At 36.8% G+C, this 24,644-nt stretch overlaps 1 protein-coding gene across 5 annotated transcripts in view; it reads right to left on the bottom strand.

Moving 5' to 3' along the window:
- Nucleotides 1-24,644, bottom strand: part of Specc1l (sperm antigen with calponin homology and coiled-coil domains 1 like) — a 138,026-nt gene that overhangs the window by 34,981 nt on the left and 78,401 nt on the right. For all 5 annotated transcript variants that reach the window (XM_077796143.1, XM_026412509.2, XM_026412511.2 and 2 more), the window contains 4 exons: nucleotides 22,896-22,986; nucleotides 12,842-12,925; nucleotides 10,840-10,996; nucleotides 6,449-6,551 (listed from right to left, as the gene is read on the bottom strand). In XM_077796143.1, coding sequence (XP_077652269.1) covers nucleotides 6,449-6,551; nucleotides 10,840-10,996; nucleotides 12,842-12,925; nucleotides 22,896-22,986 — 435 coding nt within the window. The remainder of the gene's footprint in view (nucleotides 1-6,448; nucleotides 6,552-10,839; nucleotides 10,997-12,841; nucleotides 12,926-22,895; nucleotides 22,987-24,644) is intronic.

Genomic DNA, 24,644 nt, shown 5'->3' with positions numbered 1-24,644 from the left:
ATCCTTTGGATTTAACTAATCCATTTCTAGGTCTGGCATTTTATCAGAAAACAATGAGATTTTTCATTCAAAATGATGCTTTCTCAAATTAACCTTTAGAGGCTTCTTGATTGTCTGAGTTAGGTGTTTCTAGAACAAGAAAGAATGCTATAACAGAGGCTATTAAGTATAAAACTCAAAACCAAAGAAAAGTTTACTGAAAATATAGATTATTTTCTCTATTACCCACTTGTTTACTTTTACATTATTAATCTTATACCATCAACCTCTAATCAAACAGCTAAAAGTATTAAAAGTGGTTTCCTCTGGGAAGCAATTTCAGAGGTAAGGAAATAGGACAGTAGATTGCCAATTCTCTCAATGGCATTTGAGAATTTATTAGAGTGAATTCCATACTTAAATTAAAATTTAAAACATAATTGTGTACAAACTGAGGCAGTGATTAAAAAAAAAAAAAGATTCAACCCTTGAAGCTATAGTTCTGGAAGCTGATTATGTAATTTCCTGAACTCAAAATGTAGAGGGACTCACAATGTAGACTTGAGGCAGTCATTTATCCTTGTGGGGGTTTCTGCCCCACATTTGTAAATGTGACAATAAATCAGAACATTAAGGCCCTTTCAACACTAATATTCTAGTATTCCTAAAACATCAGTGATTAATAAATGGCAGTACACAATTTATAAGAAAGATGTATTTGTTAGATAAAAGGCAAACTCACAAGGGCTTGTTTTGTAATGGATGGTTAATGAAATTACAGTGATCAGCACAGTAATTTTAGGATGACTCTTAAAAGAGTTAGTCAAAGAAGATATGGGTATTAGGGAATCTATCTCTGTTGATTAGACAGCTTCTTTGACATAAAACATGCATGGTCCAAACATTAATGATATATTTGAGGCCTGTGAGAGCAGTGTGTGCTAAGTGTCACGTAACAGCTTTTGCTCCACTGAGCTAGACAAGTGTCAAAACTTGCCCTTTCCTGCAGACTGTGAGTAGATAGAGACCAAAGGCCTGAACCTAAACTGCTGGCGTCTAAGGATGGGTATGCTCATCTGTTTTTACAGCTAGACAGAAAAATGGCTCTGGCACTTCTTATTTGGCTCTTGACAGATTAAGAGCTCTAGCAGATCTGTCTTCTAGTTTAAAAAGATTATGTAAATCAGATTGTCCAATTTTAAATTATAGACCTTGAAATTAAAAAGCAAAACAAAACGGCATTGTATCTACTTTGAAAGGATAAGAACAGATATGTTTTATAAGAAATCAAGTTAATTTCCTCTCAAAAAAAGCCCCAAACCACCATTTGGCCCAGCTATCTCACTCCTTGGTTTATACCCAAAGGACTTAAAATCAGCATACTACAGTGATGTAGCCACATCAAAGTTTGTAGCAGCTCAACTCACAATAGCTAAACTATGGAATCAACCTAGGTACCCTTCAGCAGATGATTGAATAAAGAAAACGTGGTATATATACACAATGGAATATGACTCAGCCTTAAAGAAGAATAAAATTATGACATTTGCTGGATGGATGGAGCTGGAGAATATCATGCATGCTAAGCGAAGTAAGCCAATCCCTAAAACCAAAGGCCAAATGTTTTCTGATATGTGGATGCTAATTCACAATAAGGTGGGGTAGAAAGAATAGAGGTACTTTAGGTTAGACAAAGGGGAGTGAAGGGAGAAAAGGAGGTGTAAGGGTAGAAAGGATAGTAGAATTAATCAGACATTATTACCCTATGTGCATATATGATTACATGACCGTATAATTCTACATCATGTACAACCAGAAGAATGAGAATTTACACTCCATTTATGTATAATGTGTCAAAATGCATTTACTGGCATATATAACTAATTAGAACAAATTTTTAAAAAGTCAAACACACACACATTTTTTATTATCATTATTATTATAGAAGTGTCCACAGGAAGTATGAGGGGAGCTGGGTTTGTAGGAAAGATTGCCCAATGTACACAAAGATTTTTCTTTTTGTGCAGTTAATCATCATATTTTCTCTTGCATTGCAAGTATGAAGCAAATGAAGGAAACTTAAAATTATTAATTGAAATAATTGGTTTGTGTGTACATATTTTTCAACATAATATAATGTAAGTATCTCAAAATTACAGAATCAGAATTTAAATTGGAAGGAACCAAGGGACATTAGTTAAATCATTGATTTAATGTTAGAATTATCTCTACTTAATACTCAACTTGATTCATGGCAAAGTTCTACAGTAATACTGGGGCAGTACTTTAAAAATTACATGTATAGAGCTGGGGTTGTAATAGAGTGCTTGCCTAGCATGTGTGAGAACTGGGTTCCATCCCTAGTACCACATTAAAAAACCTAAATAAACAAAATAAAGATATTGTGCCCATCTATAACTAAAATATTTTTTAACAATTACGTATAAATACTTAATTTAGCATGATCTAGGAATCACTTGGGGTGCTTATAAAAACACAGATTTCAGGGCCTCACTTTACACCTCTCAAATCATAAATCTTTAGGAATAGTTCTTGGGATTCTACAACACTCATCCTACAATCTTTCAAGGTTTTACAAACAAATTTAAGAAGCACTATTCTAAAATGAACTTCCAAAGTATCCTATTACCTTTTGGTATATAGGTTCAGACAGCTACTCAGCTTTGCCACATGCCAAGCCTTATGGTAGATGCCAGGCAGACAAAGACCTTTCTGAGGAGCTGACCATTTAAAAAGGAAGATAGGTATATGCAAATTGACAACTTCAAGACCCTTGTGATAGATCCTGTGGGATTTGGGACCATAAAAGTGGGTTATAAAAGAATATGCCCTGCAATATAAAAACACTCTACCCTGGACTGAGTTCAAGGAAGAACCTGGCTCTATGAGGCAAGTGAGGGCAATATATGAAGGATGAAGCTTTGTGGGACTGGAGTGGGGGCAAAAACAATTCTGCAGAGACATTGACTTTTAAGTTAAAGAACAGATACTACTCTGATGGGAGGGGTGGAGTGAGACATCAAGCCAGGGGAACAGGGGCTTTCTCAAGAATGAGGAATCAGGGGCTGGGGACGTGGCTCAAGCGGTGGCGCGCTCGCCTGGCATGCGTGCGGCCCGGGTTCGATCCTCAGCACCACATACCAACAAAGATGTTGTGTCTGCAGAAAACTAAAATAATTAAATAAATAAATATTAAAAAAAAAAAAGAATGAGGAATCAGTAACCCTATTTAGAGGCCAGATCACTCATAAGGGGTCTTGATCTTCATATGAAGGAGCTCAAACTTTAACCAAATGGCAATGGGGAAACAAATGGAGCAGCTTAAATAGAAATAATAATTTTAAAGACATTTGGCAGTTCAGTGGTAGGGTGCATGAGTACCTGGGTTCAGTCCCCCTAATATGACCCCCCAAAAAAGGTATTTTTGGCAGCACTCTAGAAGACAGGATGACAAAATTACATATATATGTCCATGTAAAAGCTTGTACACAAAAGTTCATAGCAGCAATACACACATAAAATCCAAAAAGGAAAATAAAAAAATGCAATCCAAATGCTTATCAACTCAAGAATAGAATGGATTATTTATCCATTGTGGTCTATCCATACAACAGGATATTATTTAGCCATAAAAAAGAACAAAGCACTGATGGATGCTACTACGGATGAATCCAGTCACAAAGGGCCATATACTATATTGTGTGATTCCAAGTACATGAAATGTCCATAATAAGTAAATCTATGGAGATAGAAAAAAGACTAGGGCAAAGAGAAAATGACCACTTGGGAGATGAGGCAGGAGGATCTCAAGTTTGGGGCCAGCGAGGGCAACTTAGCATGACCTTAGCACCAACAACAAAAGGGGTTGGAGATGTAGTTCAGTGGTAGAGTGCTTGTCTAGCATATGCATATTTTAAAACTGATAGTGGTATATACTAAATATACTAAAAAGTGAATGAAATGTACATTTTAATGGATAAATTGTATCTTATGTTGTTTACCTCAAAAAATGCTACCAAGAAAAAAACTGACCATGCAATATTTATGCTTCAGATTTCAGTTCTAGACTAAACCTGTAGCCACCAACACTGATGTTCTTGCCACTTCGCAAAGCTGAGAGTATAAGTTTCATACCTGTACTCAATTTTGGTATATGGAAGTATTTTAGGGTAGAGTTTTGGGTCTGGCTTCTTTTATTTAGCTTTTCATAGATACATTTTATCCCACTGAGAAAATTCTTCTTTTATTCTTAGTTTGTTTGGTATTTTTACTATGAATGGCTGTAGAACTTTGCCAAATGCTTTTTCTACTCTATTGAAATAATCACGTGGGGTTTCCCTGCTTTAATCTAATAATATGGTGTATTACAATGATAAACTTAAATGTTGAACCAATCTTGCATTTCTGCAATAAATCTCACTTGGTCATGGTAAAAAAATTTTTTTGATATATTATCATTATTTCATTGAGAGCTTCTGCATAAGGAATACTGATCTGTAGTTTTCTTTTCTGTATGGTGCTGGCGATTGAATTCGTGGCCTTGCACTGTAATTTTCTTCTTTTTATTTTTTAGTAGCTGAGTATGGACAGCATGCTTTTATTTTATTTGTTTACTTTTATGAGGTGCTAAGGATTAAACTCAGTGCCCCACACATGCTAGGGCAAGCACTCTGCCACTGAGCCCCAGCCCCAGCACTACATTGTAATTTTCTTACATCTCTTGTCTGGTTTTATTTATCAGTGTTATATTGACCTTACAGAATGAGTTAGGATGTGATCTTCTCTTTGATTTTTAAAAATTTGGGAAGGACTGATGCTAAATATTGTTTAAATATTTGGAAGAATTAACCAGTGAAGCTACCTGGTAGGCTTTTTTTTTTTTTTTTGCTGAAAACTTGTTGATTACTAATCCAATCTCTTTATAGTTGTTAATTTGTCTACTTAGTTTTTATTTACTCTTAGTTTTGACAGTTGGTGAATTTCTGGGAATTAGTACATATCATCTAGATTATCCTACTTGTAGGCATACAATTTTTCACAGCATTCCCTTTTAATCCTTTTTATTTTTGTACGGTCATGATTACTGTCTCCCCTTTTATTTATTTATTTTTTGGGGGTCACTCCAGATAAAGTTTGTCAATTTGTTAATCTTTTTTAAGAACTAACTTTTTTTGCCCCACAAATCTTTGTTGTTTTTCTTCTTATTTTTGTTCTAGTATTTTCTTCCTCCAGCTTGTTTTGGATTTTGTTTGCTCTTCTTTTTCTACTTTCTTAAGTTGGAAAGTTAAGTAACTGCTTTAAGATCTTTCTTCTTATTTAAGGTAAGGGTTCAAGACATTACATGATAATTTTTTAGGAATTGCCATATTATTTCCCATAGCAGTTTTTTCATTTTACATTCTGCCATCAAGGCACATAAGGCTACCTCTTCTTCCACATCTTACTAATATTATTAACCTCCTTTTAGCGAATAGAAGCTGCAGATATGTAAAATGTTAGTTGCTCCTCAATAATTATTATGACTTTTCTTTATGTCCACTATAATACACTTGGCTCTTACTCCTCAATGAGCTGAAGATGACTGTTTAAAGTTATCTAAAATTTGTCCAAAAGGAACCTTCTAATGGCAGATCTTATTAATCTGTTCATCTACTACTTTATTACCTCTTTTGTAGAAACATTTTCTGAAAATGTTGCAGTTAGCTCCTTTTTGTTATTTTGTTGAGATGAAGGCTGATGTGATAAAACCAAGAACACAGAATTCTGATTACCTTCTTGTGTTCACTTCTGCACATTTGTACCAAATATGATAGAATATCAGCTGCAAGCTGGGAAAAGTCTCTGTAACTAAAATCCTTTGTGAGGATACTTGGAATCTAAATTATGTTTTTTAGCAATATAAGGAATACATTTTAGAAATTTTCATTTTATATGGAATTAGAGCTTGCTCTCCAAAGTGGTATTTAGTATCACTTACAACTTGAATAAAACACTGAAAGAAATAGAGACAGAAGGGGAGGAAATGGCAGAATATTACAATAGTTCAGATGTGAAATGATGAAAGCACAAAGCACAATGGGAATGGGTAAATGCCATAAAAAATAAGTAAGAGATATAAGCATGATAAATATATATTCATTTTAAGTGAAATAAGTAATTTTTACTCTTAGTCCAGAAGATATTCTCAACAAAAGCATTTAAATTGGACTTATAAAAGTACTAGAATAGCTAAATAAAATAGAAAGAATGGCTACTCTAGAAAGGTTAGAAACTTATTCCATCCAAATAATACTCTGCCAAGTTTAGATTGGACTTGAGAATGTATTCTTGAAATTCAGAATAAGATTCATTTTGGATGGCTATATGAAACAAGTTATGACAGTCTGGCACTTGGTTCAGCAATTGCTCATGCAGGACAAAAAAACAAAAATAAAAACCATATGATTACCTGATAGCCTTCCGTTTTCTTCTGACACCACTTCAACAAGGCATTCCTCTTTGATCCTCCATATTCTCTTGCCAATGCTGAGAGAGGGTCCTTCCTTTCTTCCCTGATAAGTGAAAATAAGAAACCCAAAATTTCATTATTATTTATTTGAGCACCAGAATAACAAAACAACATTAGTTTGCATTTTTGAACTGGATAAATGAACACATTGAGCAATACATCAATATTTCAACAGCAAAACATGTCTTTTCATTTCTTTGATTTTTATATCAATTTTTAGTTTGGTCCCACACAGACCCACAGCTGTCAGGGGTTTCTGCTTTCTGAAGGCTGGGACTCTACTCATCCCTCTAGCAAAGACTCGGTAGCAAATGAATTCACAATAGCAGAGATATATTCCAGGATGCTCAGAAGAGTGGGGGAAACATCTTGATTCTGCAGCATCTAAAATTGTCCAGGCTGTCTTTCATTCAGTATTTTAACCATTCATTTTTATGCTTTGGTTTATTTTACTCCATTTTTGTTTCTAAACTTTTATGTCCTTAATCATCTCATCGTTTTTTAAAAAATCACTTACTGTAAATACAAAAGGCAAGCCTAAGCAAGGTGGAGGTTTCTAAGACATAGCTCCAGGCTTCACAGAGCTTACAACTGAGGTAAGCAGATAGGATAAAAGATGGCAATAAACATTACAAACATTTATCACTTCCATAAAATATCTCAGGTGTGTTTACTGCCATGTTGCATTTTTTTCTTGTTTTGTTTTTGTTTGTTTGTTTGTTTTGAGATGATGTCAGGTTACGTTGTCCAGACTGGTCTCAAACTCTTGGGCTCAAATGATCCTTCTGTAGTATACAGGTTTGCACCACCACACTCGGCAAGTTGTATACTCTTTATTGTCTGTAGACAATTACCATTCTGTGTTGCATAGAAAATTTAACTTTCCTATGAACTCATTCAATGTCACCTTATAGAGAAAATTCATTCAATGTCACCTTACAGAACATCACTGTGCCAGTGCTAGGCAACTAATGGTGAACACAGAGTCCCTGCCACTTCAAGAAACTTGAGCTTACTATACAATGCACATATTATAGAAACTCACAGGGAAAATTCAATGGCTGGGATTGGGGATATAAGCTTGGTGCTAGAGCTCTTCCCTAGCACGCATAAGGCCCTGAGTTTGATTCCCAGCAACCCTCCCCCCCACCCCCCCACCCCCGCCAAAAAAAAAGCAGTGGCTTTATTTAATTCATTTAAAGAAATTCTAGTAAGGCACATTTGGCATTGTTAATTGCTTTGTAGGTACAATAAATATCTTGCCCCAGACTAGATGATGAAATAAAAAAGGTTCTGTAATCACCCCTGGTGATGGGACTGGGGAGGCATATAACCCTATTCTATACCAAATTCTTCCTTGTAGTAGCTATTCTAGAAGTAGAACAGAATACTAAGGAATATCGGGAAAAAGAGGGCTTTGTAACATACTCTTTAACAAGTAGCCTGTTCTTAAAAGATTGATCAATTTTTCTATGATTTAAGCAAAGACTCTAGCCAAATGCCCCAGGAATTCAGTACCCGAATAATGTTAGCATTATTCAGCACTTTTATCCTCTCAGCATTCACCTTTTATCGTATGTTGCAAAATCAAAGAGGACATGTTTAGAATTGAAGCTCTTCCAAAAGAAAGGTGCATTGAAATAGTACCAATTTTTATTTACTTTAGAACCAAAAGTAAAACACCAAGGTTTTATTCAATGCACAGTTAGATTGCTGCCATAAATATAGACACTTATGTTTGTGTGCCAGTCCACTAGATTCCTGATTTGGTTTAAAAGATTCAAAGAAGTCTATATAATATCAATGAACATAGGGAAAGAAAATAAAATTAAAAGATGTAATCTGGGCACAGTGGCACATATCTGTAATCTAAACAATTTGGGAGGCTGAGGCAGGAGGACTACAAGTTTTGTTTTTTTTTTTTTCCTTTTTGGTACTAAGGATTGAACTCAGGGGCACTCAATCACTGAACAACATCCCCAGCCCTATTTTGTATTTTCTTTAGAGACAGGTCTCATTGAGTTGCTTAGTGCCTTGTCATTGCTGAGGCTGGCCTTGAACTCAGGATTCTCCTACCTCAGTTTCCCAAACCGGTGGGATTATAGGTGTGCGCTACTACTCACCAAGTCCTAGGATTGCAAGTTTGAGGCTAGTTTCAGCAATTTAGTAAGGCCCTATCTTAAAATAAAAAGGGCTGGGGATAGAGCTCAGTGGTAGAGTGTCCTGGGCTCCATTCCCAATATCAATCAATCAATCAATCAATATTACAATATATATGGAAGGCTTACTCTGGATAACATGGTTTAAGTAAACTTTATTTTAGAAACAGCTTAAAAAACATCAGAGTAAATTCTGTGGACATAAGGAGAAGCTGCAGAAAAGAACCTCCTGAAGCTAGAGGGCTAGCTCTTGTCACTTCTTCAATCTAAGTAAGATGAGGAAACTAAGGCCAGAAAAAACTTAAAGCCTTGCAAAGAGCACAGTTTGTAAGTGGGGAATCCAACAGAAGTGGCAGTTGTTTGTTCCAAGCCCCGGTTCCCTCTGCACAAGCACAGTGAGAGTGCCCATAACTTAGGACACAAAGTGAAAGCACTGAAAGTCACTTCCCTGCATAGCCAGGGTTCCCTGAGCTTCTTCTTCATCACTGCACTGCCTATTTGCTTGTAAGATGCACGGCTTATGGGACCACTTTTCTCAGAGATTGGCCCCCCTTGGAGGTATGGCTTTAAAAGTAAGCTCAGGGCTGGGGATGTGGCTCAAGCGGTAGCGCGCTCGCCTGGCATGCGTGCGGCCCGGGTTCGATCCTCAGCACCACATACCAACAAAGATGTTGTGTCCACCGAGAACTAAAAAAAAATAAATATTAAAAATTCTCACTCTCTCTCTGTCTCTCTCCCCCTCTCACTCTCTCTTAAAAAAAAAATAAAATAAAATAAAAGTAAGCTCATAACTAGAGTCTGAGAGGCTAAATATTGCATTTTATCCTTAACCCTGTAAATTAATATGCAGCTAAATTCCTCAAACCCTTTCCTATTCCTCTGCCTATTCTTGATACTTGTCAACAGTTTTTCCTCATTCCTATGAACAATGTGTGCTCAATTTCTGACATTTATCTTTTTCCTCTAAGGTCTTACTACCTCTTAGGCCAAGGAGACATCTAACATAAGTAAACTAAGAAAACAATATAAACTTGCATATTCACGTATTGCCTATCAACTACTTAGCATCATGCTTCCTGATTTCCATCTAAATAATTACAGCCACCTCTGGCATCTCCCATTTTTGCATTTCTTTGAAAAAAACTGTTGCTGAGGTCATCTTTCCCTTTGAAAAAACTCCTGGGGCCTAACCTTCTCTTCAGCAATTTTCCACTGTTGTCTCTGTTGCTAAGACTTAATGACTGTGTCCTGCAATACTACAATATCCTTTTAGCTATTTTCCCTTTTATCCAGAATAAAAGAATCCTTTAATCACCTTCTCACACAAATTAACTTACCCTGCTTTATAGCTTCTACTATATCAAAAAGTGACTCAATTTAACTTTGAAGAGGTTCCTCTATCACCTAGCATACCCTAGTTATTCAATCTTGTTTTCTATTACCCCATGATATGGTTGGGATACTTTACTCTGGTCTTTTGTTTCAATACCCTAAATCTGTTTGCCTGACTTGCTTATTCATCCCTTTGGTATATTCACTCAAGTTACTCAACTTACCAATAATGTCCCAACTATAACCTTCAAAGCCCCACCCAAATTCTACCCTTCTATGAAGCCTTCTCTAACACTACCAAGGTTCAAATTTCAAAATGCAGGTTGAACATTCCTTATCTGAAATACTTGAGGCCAAAATATTTCAGATTTCAGAGTTTTTAGATTATGGAATATTTGCATAAAGGCTCAACCTTGAGCATCTCTAATCCCAAAATCCAAACTCCAAAACTTTTGGGGCATGATGTCAGTACTCAAAAAGTCTTGCATTTCAGATTTCAGACTAGGGATGCTCAACCTGTACCTATTTTTGCACTCAATCATTCTCTATTTAAAAAGAAAAACAAAGGGCTGGGGATGTGGCTCAAGCGGTATCGCGCTCGCCTGGCATATGTGCGGCCCAGGTTCAATCCTCAGCACCACATACAAAACAAAGATGTTGTGTCTGCCGAAAACTAAAAAATAAATATTAAAAAAATTCTCTCTCTCTCTCTCTCTCTTAAAAATAAAAATAAAAAAAAAATAGAACAAATTCAGGTGCTCAGATGGCATTATTTTATAAGCTGATCTGAAAGGCCAGGAAAGGTACACATGAAATGTACCAACACTAACTATTCTCTACCTTATCCGACTGCGGGTCGTGGGGGTCACAGATGCGGTAGGAGAAGAGGACAGGGACAGCTGTGGTGACGTTGTTCCCATAGCCATAAGAGAGGCTGGTGATGCTCCCTCAGGTGCAGAAATGTCCCGTTTCATTTCTTCACTACTTCTTCGAGATACTGAGTATGAGAAACAGTAATTAAGCATATTAGAGCAAAAACATTTTAGATTGTATTCTTGAGATTTTTGCTTTGAAGAGTCCAAAAAGAACAGATACTACTTTATCTTATTGATTTTTTAAATTTTTTATTAAAAAAAATCTGTGAAAAGTATAGTAGTTGAAATATGTATGGAATCCCATTTTCCCTGGACAAGAAGTATCTTACCATTGCTCTACTAAGCAAGTATCATAGTGAGTACTATATATAGTCAGCTTAATTACAAATATAATTAAAAAACCAGAGCAATACTTGCAACTACTCAATCCTGCCCAATACCCAGGATGTATGAAAATCAATAATTCTTTCTGAACTTAGCCAAAAACACTATTAAGAGGACAGAAAGGAAAGATGCTTGTTTATAAGACTATATGTAGTTCTAGGTCAGGCCCAATTTAAAAAAAAAAAAACAAACCAATGAGACAAACAGAAAACCAAAAGGTATTGAGTCAATTACTGAGAAATGGCCACAATCTTCTGAAAAGTCCTATTTTGAGAGTCTGACATAGTAAGGCACTGCGCCTTGTTAGAATTATGAAAGTTCTGGGGATTTTTAAGTGGAAGCAGCCCTTTGACTTCTGATACAGCTGCAACAAAAGCCACTATCTACCAGGGTGGCGCTGGGCACAACACTGGCACTGCTGGATGCTGAGGATACCAGGCTGAGCACAGTGACAAGTGAAGCACACAAGTCCCTGACCTCATACAGTCCTCTTTAACCTCAGAAGAGGATGGGGCCACAAGAGCCATTAACTGTAACATTCCTGAGCTAATTTTAATGCAAGCAATGTTATATAACAGTCATATTTTCCTCACAATTTGTAAAAACTGTCCTTCTTTTATTAGATAACACTTTTACTGATGATTTTAAGATAACCACAGCAGCATATAATTCTGCATTAATAAAGCTATCCTCTTAAACATCCGAAGGGGACAGATGCTTTCTACTATTATTTGATTTTAGAATAAAATGCTTATATATTTCTGGCATAATATTATAATTACTCATTTTCCCCCAGCTCTTTTTATGTCTTAAACCAGTAGCTTCTTTTAAGTGGTATGCTAGGAAACCGAAAGAGAAAACCTCTCAAAATTTTCCATAAAATAGAGAAAACAGATTGTGAAAGAATCTGAAGAATTCTGTTATAAGAAAAACATACAGAAAAAGGCCTTGGGATAGTAATATTAGCTGATCGCAGAACTTTCCTACTAGTTTAACAACTTAGCTATGGTGTAATGAGAACTATACAAAGTCCTGATCCACATGTCATATTAAGAGGAAGGGAGGGGCTGTGACTCAGTGGTAAAGCACCTGCCTCACACATGTGAGGTACTGGGTTCCATCCTCAGCACCACATAAAGAAAATAAATAAAGTAAGATATTGTGTCCATCTACAACTAAAAAAATATTTTAAAAAAAGAGGGAGGGAGGGAAGAAGAAAGCTGTACAAAGCTCACTTCATATACAAGGAGGGCATTAACTGTACTGAGGCAGAGTTATAGGAATTTCTTCTTTTATGGTCCCATTTTTATAGTCAAGCTATTAAGTGTTAAGGCCATGAGGAAAAAATAATATAAACAATTGATAAACGGGAGAGTTAGGATCAGATGACAAACAAAGACCATCAAATTCATCATTATATGATGGTTTTACCACACTGGAAAGCTTAGCTTCCAAAAAAATTTTGATGTACTTTGCAACTCTAGCAACTCTGCATGAAGCTATATTTTCAATATGTCATCTATTATACTATTAAATACTTCTGGGGAAGTCTTTTAAAAGAAAAATCAGATAAAAGTCATTACCTGAAATAGTCTTGGCACTTTCCATGGCGGGTACTCTTGGTAGAGAAGCAGGTCGGCTGGTTGAAGATGTTCTTAATAGATGTTCTGTAAAAGGGGAAAGGATCACAATAAACAAATCTGATGCTGAACATTGAAGTAATATAGGTATAAGGAAGAGTTTTAGTTCTCTAAAACTTGAAGTTCATTCTTCTTCCTAAAGCACTCCAACAATCTAAAATGTAGATAGGGAACATGGTAAATCATTAATTTCAATATTTTATTTCTAGGGATGACTCTCTATATAGATAAATGTTTCTAAGTCCTTGTCATTTACCTCTTCAATGCAATTCAACAAAAATTTACAGATTCCCTATCAGATCTAGGTCTAAGGCACAAACTAAATAAAACCTTGCCCTATGTGCCTATGATTAGTAGGGACACTATGTATATACACTATATGTATAGCCATAGACAAGTCTGGATAGGATAATCAGAATATCAGGATGGTAACGTGCTGTCAAACCACAGAGGGAAAAGCCATTCCTTTTGTTTTTAGCAGCAGAGAAGGCTTCAAAACATAATGGCATTAAGCTGGGCCTTATTAGTTGAGAAGGTTGGGGGACTATATTTCATCCAGATAAAAATCAGAGCAAAGGTATAAGTTAGAGAAAAAGCAAGCATCAATCAGAATCCTGAACCTTGTCAACAGTTGGCATTTATCCTTATAGGAAGAACATACTATGCACAAAGTCTGACAAAACAAAGTTAGCAGAACACGGAAATAGCAGAAACAGAAATCAACACTTTAAATTTAATCAAAACTTCCATTCTACAATTTTGAAACTAGGGGATTATTACCCTAAAAATCTGAGTCTTCCAAAGAACAACACGGAAAATTAAGAAAGTGAAAACAAAGATCAAAAAGACAAATAGGGGTTGGGGTTATGGCTCAGCAGTAGAGCACTCGCCCTGGGTTCGATCCTCAGCATCACATATAAATAAATAAAATAAAGTTGTTGTGTCCAACTACAACTACAAAAAATAAATATATATATTTTAAAAATACAGATAAATTGTATGCCTGTGTACTTGGGAGACTGAGGCAGGAGGATTGCAAATTCAAGGCCAGTCTGGGCAATTTAGTGAGATCCTGTCTCAAAACAAAAAAATAAAAAGAGCTGGAGATGTAGCTTAGTGGTAGAGAGCCCTTCCGCTCGCTCACAGACAAACCAAAAACCTAGGTCATTATCCACATGGAAAGTGTGTCTAAGTTGCCTTATTCAATCTTTTCTCTTTTACTATATACTTTAAAGGCACATGATTGGGAACATGTTCACAAAATTTATTGTTGATATCTGTATCCAATGTCTAATTCTAGTTCAGTCTTTTTTTACTGCACATCTGCTAAGGATCCATCCATGTCTGTTTCAATTTGGCAGATAGTCCCTGCCATAGTACAACAGCTAAACTTTCTAAAAATGTACTGGAAGTCCAAACAGGTTATTCTTGTGGTAGAGCTGGGGTATAGCTCAGTGGTTGAGCAGATGCTTAGCACACATGAGGCTCTGGGTTCCAAACCTAGTACACAGTCCCCCAAAACTACCTGAAATTTGCAACAGTCACAAAACAGTCTGCTGCCATTTATTTCATGAAGTATTTTCACTGAGAATCAAAGCTGCCCAGAGGCACTTGTCACAGTAAGAACACAGGACCATTTACTTCTGCAGTGAACAGGCTGGTTTCTGTCTTCATGTCAAACTGTCAGTTTAGCTCTCTTCAGGAAATAAGATTAGTGCATTACATTTTACAGTAATAGATTCTATTCTATTGCCTTATGGAACTATTCTTATCTTAATTCATTTATTAAACAAAAACCATTTGGGTGTCCACTGTTTTCCAGGCACTGGACTGAGTGCAAAGGTCAGAGAAAGGAAGAAAGGAAATAAGAAACTTGCCTTCTTGAACTTAAGTCTACAGACGAAGCCAGACATCTAACAATTCATGAGGGATTTTAGGAACCCAGTGGATGACACAACTAGTCTTCAGGGAAGGTCCCGAAAGGCCTGCTCAGGAAATGACAGTGAAGTTGAAACCAGAAGGATAATTAATTGCATTTATAAAGGCAAAGGAGAGTTTGGAGGGAAAGTGTTCCCAATTTACATGTTAAGCAAGATGGTGATGTTCTGAAGCCATGGGGAAGAACAGAGCAAGGTGAGGCTGCAAAGGCAATGGAAAGTCAAGCAGGTGAACTACTCGGAGTTTGGAGGAGACAATGAAGGTTTTATCAGGTTAGCAATGTTCTAGCTGCAGTGTATTAAAGATGTTCATGCCAGATAATGTGTTAAATGGTACAGAAAACAGATGACAATGACTTGGACTTGGGTGACACAAGTGAAGATGTAAGGTGAACAGATTAAAGAATTCTTTTAAAAGGTAGCAACAACAGACTTGCTATCTGAGTGGATGTGGAGGTAGGGAGGATGATGTTACTATACTAAGAAAAGATAGAAGTATTTTGGAAAAAGTAGAGGCAAACATGCTGCATTTGAGAACCTCTGAGATCTATAAGGAGAGATAAGGAGTTGGCAACCAGAGCAAGAGTTCCGAAGAAAAAAGTCTGAAGTAAATGTATAATATTGGAAATTATTAGCTAATAGCTGTTGAAGAGGGAGTGTACTTGGAGACACAGGGGTCAAAGGTCACCTTGGTGAGAGCAATTGGTGGAGACAGAAGATTAGCATGTGTTGAAGACTGGGTGGCAGATAGGAAAGATGTGATAAATTGTGCAAGTGTAAGGGAGAAGGTATAATAGTGGATGACAAGAGGCAGATTTGGAGGTGGGGGGGAGACAAGGGATTGAACTCAGGGGCACTAGACCACTCAGCCACATCCCCAGCCCTACTTCGTATTTTACTCAGAGACAGGGTCTCACTGAGTTGCTTAGCACCTCACTTTTGCAGATGCTGGCTTTGAACTAGCAATTCTCCTGCCTCAGCCTCCTGAGCTGCTGGGATTATAGGTGTTTGACACCGCACCCAGCTACAGATCTTTTTTTAATGTAGAAAAAATGTGAACATTTTAAAATGATGATAGCAAGGAGCTTGTTAAGATGGAAGATATAGAAGAAGGAAATAATCAATAATAGCATGAGCTAATAGCATCTCAGAAAGCCCAAGGGCGTAACCAGAGATATATTCTGTTTACTTCCAACAGACAGCTGGAGATAATATAAGTGGATAAGTCTGCTATTTAATTCTTATTTTAGAAATCATAGAAATAAATAGGTACAGTTGTCCCTTCCCTGTGTGTCAAGTCAAATTTATAGGCAAAATTATCAGGTTTAAAATAGGTGTCTTTGCCACACAAAGTGGCACATGCCTGTAAACCCAGCTACTCAGGAGCTAGGGCAGGAGGATCACAAACTCAAAGTCTGCCTGGACAATTTAGTGAGACTGTTAATAAAATAAAATGGCTGGGATGTAGTTCAGGGGCGCAATGCTCATGGGTTCAATCGCCAATACTCCCTGTCCCGAAAAAAGAGGTGCATTTGTCTATTTTTTAAAGTTAAATAAACATAGGAATCTGGATATCTAACTTCTATATATAGAGGAGGAATTCCAATTGGAACAATGGTCCTGCAGAAAACTGTAAAATCTTGAAAAACTATGAAAATCAATTGTTTAAAAGCACCAAAGAGAAACTAAAAGTAGACAGAAAATGAAGGAAGTATACACATGGAAGAAGGAAAATGCAGTGGATGAGTTCACTAATTTTATTTTTTAATTTTAATCTGTTTTTTTCATAAATATAGGCTCCAGCTGAGGTCAACTGGGACAGATAATATTTGGTTAAAAGTCACAGTCTTATTACCTTGAAGAGAACATAAAACCATAGCTGCTGAAAAGTTGTTGGAAAGTGAAAGATGGAGGAACTACCAGAAAATAACAAAAAAAGAGGCCAAATTTTGTTTGTAAACTCTGCTTCAATCTCTCATTGACCTCTGAAATCCACATGTATTCATACTTTGAGGAGTTATATCAAGGGCAAAAAACTAGAGAGGTATTTCGATTACAGGAGAGAATTTGGAGTTTTTGCTAAAATAAAAACCAATATGCTTCATAGGACTGTAATACAATCAAGAATATCTATAATGTATGATTTATAATTGCCTAGGATAGAATCCAAAATTGCAAGATACACAAAGATAAAGGAAAAAAAATGATCTACACTTAAAAGACATAGAAGTCTATCTGAAGATGGCCTAAATGTAAGTATTAGCAGAAAAGAATTTAGAGCAGTTATTATAAATGTGATCAAGGTTATAAAGGGAAATATGTTCCCAAAGAATGAACAAGTAGGAAATTGTTAGCTGAAAGAGTTCCAAGAATACTAGATAGACTTTCCCCTGGATACAATGCAAGGGGCAGGATAAAGCTGAAATTGGAGAAGACATTAAAAACAAAACAAAATAACAACAACAAATCCCTCTGGAAACCCAGTTCCCATTCTAAACGTAAAATATTACTAGAAGAACTAGAAGCCTATTCTACACCAAGGGTAATCACAGCAACAACAAATCTCCAACCCAGTTTAGCTCCTGAGTAAACTACCTCAAACTCACACAGTAAAAGACCTAGCAAAAGGAAAAAAATTCTATTCTAAGACATAAAGCCAATCTACTTTTTATGTAAGATGTCCAATTTTCAATAAAACATTGTAAAAAAACAAAAAAGAAAAAAAGCCATATTTTGGATATTTCCAACTCATTACTCCAAGACACAACATAATACAAAAATTAAAAAGTACTCAAATATGGCACAGATGCTGTAACTATCTGTGTTAGAGCATTTCAAGTAATTTTCTGTCTAATAGAAAAGGCAGAAAATATGCAAAGTCAGTTAGGATTCCCCATTTGGTTTCTCTGCCAAAATTAGACAAAACTGTGAAAACCATGTTTCTTTTTCCAGTTCTCAGCTGAAGGTAATTTTGTGCCCTCCCCCGCAATATGGAGATATTGCCCCAGCTGGGACCATGGAGATGATACTGGTATCCTAATGGGTACTTACTCCCAATTGGACAGAGGCCAAGGATACTACTAAACATACTACAATGTACAAAACAACTTTCCACAACCAAGATTTGTGAAGCCCAAAATGTCAATAAGGCCAATGCTGATGAACCTTAACCTAAAGCAACCATTAACAAAAAGTTATTAAAGGATATAAATAAAGAAATAGGACAGGTCAAATAGAAGCATTTATCAAGATGGTAGATTTTAGTCCAACCATATTAACAATTCTATTAAAAGGTGAAGAGTCTAAATGCACCATTAAGACAGATTGTCAGAATAAATTAAAAAGACCCAACTATAAACTACCTATTAAAAAAACCCAATTTAAACATAAAAACAGATAAGTTAAAAGCAAAAGGAAGGGAAAAGATATGCCATGCAAGCACCAACCAAAAGAAAGCTGGAAAAAGAGTCATAAGTAAGAGGTTAGTATCAGTATAAATAATGACAACACTCAGACTAATCAACTGCCTAGAGTATTTGTTTAAGTATCACTTAAACAACAGAGATATATTCTGAGAGGTGGGTTGTTAGGCAAATTTCTTCTATTGTACAAATATGCTTACATAAACATGGATGATATAGCCTACTATGCTCCTGGGCTCTATGACACTGCTACTGTTGTACATGTGGTCTATAGTTGACTGAAGCGTCATTACAGATCTGAGCTGATGAGAGGTGAAAATAACACTACACTGGTACTGGGGCAATCTCTGGCTCTTCAACCACTTCTATCAGCCAACTGAGATTACTGCTTAATATTCTATACCACATAAGATCACTGTGCAAATGAGGACAGTAAAGACCTTTTCAACTGTTTGTATCAGTAACCTCTGCTACATAGTAGCAGATCTATGCTTTTCTGTTTAAGTCATAAATGCTAATTCATACACTATTCACAAATTACTGAGGTGACACCACTCATGACCCTAGCCATTTGATTAGTCCGTGTATAACAAGGTTTCTCTGGTCTGAAACATTTTCTTGAAAATGACATACAGGCATGGTGATTAAAAAAAAAAAACTATCATAAAATACTTAATCAGAAAAATCAAAATTCTCTAATTAAGCAGAGCCGAACACAGTGGTGCATGCCTGTAATTCCAGTGGCTGGGGGGAAGAGGGGGACTAAGTCAGGAGGATCACAAGTTCATTGCCAACCTCAGCAATGGCGAGGCGCTAAGCTACTCAGTGAGACCCGGTCTCTACACAAAATACAAAATAGGACTGGGGATGTGGCTCAGTGATCAATGAGTGCTCCTGAGTTCAATCCCCAGTACCCCTGCCCCCCACACACCAAAAAATGGGTAAGTGGAATAAGAGACAGCACCTTTTAAAATTTTAGTAATGAAATCACTGAAACTTTGAAAGTTACAGCCTATGTAACTTTACAGACTATGTTTTTTTTTTTTTTTTAAATGTACACCAAGATAAACAAGACAATCAAGGAAGAAAAACAGTTCAAGACAGAACTCGGAATCCTACTATCTTATCATAGTACGGATAACCACAGTGCTTTTTTATGGCTAAGAATCACTTGCTAATTTTCAGTTTTGTAAGTGGTTACTTTCTCGAATCACTATTTAAGATAAAAGATCACTGTATTGACAACTTCCCAGGTAAAAATTCCCTTGCCTGCTATATTTACAATATTCCAACTAAGCCCCATGAAAACATTTTAAGAAGCTGGAGTGGAGAATGAGACCAACATTAACACAAACAGCATACATCCCATGCCCCATGGCATTATCAGATAATAAAATGAGAGTCTAGAATTTCAAGGCATTTAGTGTGTCTTCGATAACTTTGCCCCACACTCATTCCCCACTCACAAAAGCCAAGGTAACAGAAATAACTAAATGGCTGTAATTTTTTTTTGCCCAGTTTCCCAAGTTTATCACTCTGGGTGCTTATGAAAATGGGATTTCCAACCTCCCTTTCTTTATAGAGTCTATAATGTAAAAGAAAACCTAGGATCCCATTATTTAAGAAGTGGCTCAGGTAAGTTTGAGAAACACTGCTGGAACCATCCCTCATAAAAATCATCCTGCTGTGGCCAACCAAGATGGGCTGGGAACACAGCAGTGAGAGTAGAGAAGGCAATTAGGGCTGGCTATAGCCTGGGCTCACAAGGTTAGTAAAGTCCTGAGTCATTTCTCATCATCCTCCTCAGAGGCCAGCTGGGAGGCCAGACTTGATACTCTCTTATGTCTGAGGATTATCCAAAGCCCTCCAGATGGGGGCTTTTTCAGGTTAGTACCACACAGCTGTGGCCAAGCTAGAATCAGGGCTCCAGGGCAATGGCACAGTGTTACACATACTCTCAGAGGCCATGGCGTGCCTGGCTTTTGGCTCTAACCATTACTGGCATTCACTGCAGATCAAAAGGCTGATTTTAGGGGTTAGAAATATGGCTTGGTGGTGGAGCTCTTGCCTGGTACGTGTGAGGCACTGGGTTCGATCCTCAGCACCACACAAAATAAATAAAGGTATTGTGTTTATCTACAATTTAAAAAAGTGTGTGTGTGTGTGTGTTTGTATATATATATATATATATCTGATTTGATTAACAAAATCAGGACATATTTCCTTGAGGCAGAATGGGAATGCTCTTGAGCCACTGGTTTCCACCTCTGACTTCAATATACACAGTTTTTTGAAGAGGCCCAGGACACAACTCATATGGATGCTTTCTCTGGGCTATTTGCTGGCAGCAAGCAAAAATCTGTAAAACTCAGCTGCTGAAAATCTTTTATTTGTAGATTATTATGACCCACTACTCTCAGTCATTTGTACTACTAATTGAAAGTTCGTAATATTGCAATAAAACCAAACAGTGGATATTTACTGTGGGTTTTTGTGCTAAGCACTTTATAAGGCTTTAGCTTTTCTTTCACTCACTTATCTCACAATTGTTTATCAAGAGCCTAGGACTTTTACAGGTGTTGAGGACACTTCAGTGATCAAAACAGACAAATCCTACCACACAGAACTATGATCTAGTGGAATGAAAGACAATAAAAAGTACAGAGCATGTGGATGTTAAAAGGGAACAAGTGTTAAAGAGAACAAGCAGGGTACAGGCATGTGGAAGAAAGGTGCCATCTAGACATATTAACAACTTTACCTTTGGAACGCAGGGCCTCCCTGAGGAGGAACAACTCGAGTGAAGCCTTGAAGTCGAGTTGGAAGGGACATCAAAACATTCAGGCAGCGTCCCAGCAAGAGAAGAGCCAGGAAGGTTTCTAAGTTAGGAGTATTCCTAACTGCCCACAGAAGCAAGGATGCCCATATGTTTAGGCAGAGTGAGTAAGAGGGAAAGAAATGAAGCCAGAAAGGCAATTGAGGACAGACTGGAGACATAAATATGACAGTATTTTAAGTATCACTTAAAGCCATGACAGAAAAGACAATAGCAAAGAGAATGTGTACAGATAAGGAATAAAAGCCTAGGACATGAGCTCTGGGCCATGCAACTATTTATAATTCAAGGAAAAAAGAGAAGTTAGCATAGGAGATGGAGAAAGAGTGGCCTGGGAGAGAGGATGAGATATAAGGTGTGGTGTCAGGGAAACCAAAAAGAATGTTCCAGAAAAGGGAGCACTCAACAGTACCAAATGCTGCTGGCAGATTAAGATAAAGAGCTGACTGGGTAATGACGGAGTGGTCACTGAAAACCTCAACATCAGCAGCATCAGTGGAGTATAAGGGTGAAAATCTGATGACAGGGAGAAAAACTTAAGCAACCTGTGAGGTAGGTGTTCATCACTGCTTCTCATTCACAGATGAGGGTACAGCATTAAGAGGTCAAAGGCCAGGCCATGGTGAGGCCAATGATTCTGTGCTACACAAATATAAATCTTTTGAGGATCCACTGCAAGGTGGTATGTCAAGAAAGAAGAGTGTTCAGATAAAGGGGACTTGAAACCTTCTACTATCTGTCCCCTGAGCAAGAGGATTTTTTAAGGGGAGGAAAAAAAAGCTCAGGTCACAATTAATCAAATGAACCAGAAGCCAATAAGCAGGGATAGAAAGCAAGACTTTGTGCAGGAAAAGGGGCAGCAGCACCATCTTGTGCTCCACTGTCTTCCAATGTGTGCAAAATCAGCTTATCCAAACACTCAAGACTGATAGGTATGGGGGTCCATTCAATCACCAAACTCAACTCTGTAGGCACTGGTGCTACATGGAGCTCAAGGAGACAGTCCTCTCAGCTCTTTAACTGAATGTGTTTCACAATCCTGCTGATTTCTCATTCACACTTGTTGATACCTTATAGTTTCACCCACACAGCCTAAATTTCACAACCTGGAAAATTCACGTGCATGAATATCACTGGCCTGGAGCATGTTCGGAAAAGCTCTTGGGCCCTGAGTGACGTGAACACCTGGGAGCTGCGCCAAACCCACCCCAAATGAAGTGCCATGCCCTGATGTTACCTTTCCTCGGTACATGAACAAGCAGTGTGAATAAGAGAAGGAGTTCAAACTATAAAAGGAGGGAAAGAGGTTCAAGTGAGGACTCTACCATAAAGATCTGTGTGAGAAAGGCAAGTCCTTTCCAGCGGGCTCCAAAGAGTTGCTGAACTTAACCCTCTAAAGCCTCAGCTTCAATATGCAGCATGGAGATGGAAAATGGGCTCGGAGTGAGGCTTCCAGGACTACTCTTCATTAACCAAGTTATTTACCTTATTCAGGCCTCATTTTTAGTGCCTATTAAATAGGAATGACAATAATACATATCCCATGAAGAACTGTGAAAACAGTGCCTAGTAATAGTGTGCATTCTCCATCACCTATTATAATGTAACAACAAAGTTATTGTGAAATCTGCATCTATTAATAACTCATTTCCCCCACTTGTAATAAGGAAACTTCTGATAAAAATGTATACCAGATTTGCTAATATCAAGAGCAAAGAAAAAAATAAGTTAGCCAAAGCAGCCATTAGAATCCAAAAATTAACCAAAAACACAAATTAAACACTGCAATATATTATATGTACCTTGAACAGGGATTTCCCCATAGTTTGGTCTCTTATCTGACAAAGATGTCAGGGGCTTAGATGTTGAAATTGGTCCACTTATGGAATGTCTCTGAAATCATAAGATAAACAGTAAGGTTGAATAAATAAAAAATAATAAAAGTTAGGCAAATGTAGTCTGAAAATCACAAAGAAAATAAATGTCTTGGAGAGCAAATAAATAGTTATGAATTTGTATAATTCCTTCCATACCGCTATAGTAAGGTATAACACACACACACACGCACACACACACACAAGAAGCATATTATATAATCAACAGTCTTTTTTTAAAAAAATAAAACTATTATAATTATAGATTTACCAGCAATTATAAGAAGTAGTATTGAAAAATCTGTATATTCTTCCTACAGTTTCCCTTATGGTAAAACTTTGTAAATGCATAGACTATCACAACCAGAATACTGACAAAGTCAAGAGACAGAACATCTCTATCCACACAATGATACTTCCTGTGGCCCTTTTACAGTCAACACCTAACTCTTTCCTCCCTGAACCCACACCACTGACCCCTCATAACCACTGTTATTCTGGTCATGATTTCATTATTTTGATTAAAAAGAATTTGTGAAATATCATATACCAATTCATTAAATGCAAAAGTATGTTCCAAACAAAAATATAGATGCGTTCGTGTTATACTTTTGTTAATTTAGCCATGTCCTGGTTCCAAACAGATCAATTCTATCACTCACTTGCTAACCCTACAACTGCCCCAAAAGAGCCTGTTACCTTAATTTAGCACTACTGCAAACAGCTTTGTCACTGGCTTCCTCATTTCCAGATTTATGCGTACACAAGCAGCCAGAGAGAGCCATATAAACATTTAAACCTATAGAATATTTAATATTTTATCTGTGCTTTTTCTCATGTTTTATTCCATTGGCTTTTCCCCCAGACCTTCTTTACCAAGCTACTCATTTCATACTCCCAGCAGAAATGTGCAAGAGGCTCAGTATTTCCACATCTTGACCACATTTGATATTGTTAACCTTCTTAATTTTAGCCATTCTTAATGATTTGGCTTGGGATTCCCAGTGTAGATTTAATTTCCATTAAATGTACTAATGATGTTGAATATCTTTCATGTGAATATTAAGGTCATTTGTATATCTTCTCTTGGGAAAGGTTTTTTCAAATTTTTGCTCATTACTTATCGGATACAAATCTTTTATCAGAAAAATGTAATATCAATATACTCTCCCCAGACCAGCACTTGTTTTTGCATTTTCTTTTTTTTTAATATTTATTTTTTAGTTTTCGGTGGGCACAACATCTTTATTTTATTTTTATGTGGTGCTCGCCCACACATTCCAGGCTAGCACACTACCGCTTGAGCCACATCCCCAGCCTGTGTTTTTGCATTTTCTTAATGCCTTTCAGACAATTTAAATTCTGATGCCTAATTTATCAAATTGCTTTCATGTTCATTCTTTTCTGTGTTCTAAACAAGAAATCTTTGTATTCTCAAAGGTCATGAAGATTCTCTCTAATGTTCTCATCTAGAAGTTTAATAGAGTTAGTTTGTATATTTTGGTCTACAATAAATTTCATTTTGTCCATATGGATATCTGTTCCAGAATCCTTTGTTGAAAAGAATCTTCCCTTGCACCAAATTACTTTGGCACTTTTGTTGAAAACCAACTAATCTACTTCTGGACTCTACTAATCTCTGATCTAATGTCTTTACTGCACAATGACAGTATCACA

The sequence above is a fragment of the Urocitellus parryii genome, chromosome 3 (assembly GCF_045843805.1).
Source record: "Urocitellus parryii isolate mUroPar1 chromosome 3, mUroPar1.hap1, whole genome shotgun sequence".
In the NCBI taxonomy this organism is placed as follows: domain Eukaryota; kingdom Metazoa; phylum Chordata; class Mammalia; order Rodentia; family Sciuridae; genus Urocitellus; species Urocitellus parryii.
This window is presented reverse-complemented; position numbering and strand designations above follow the sequence as displayed.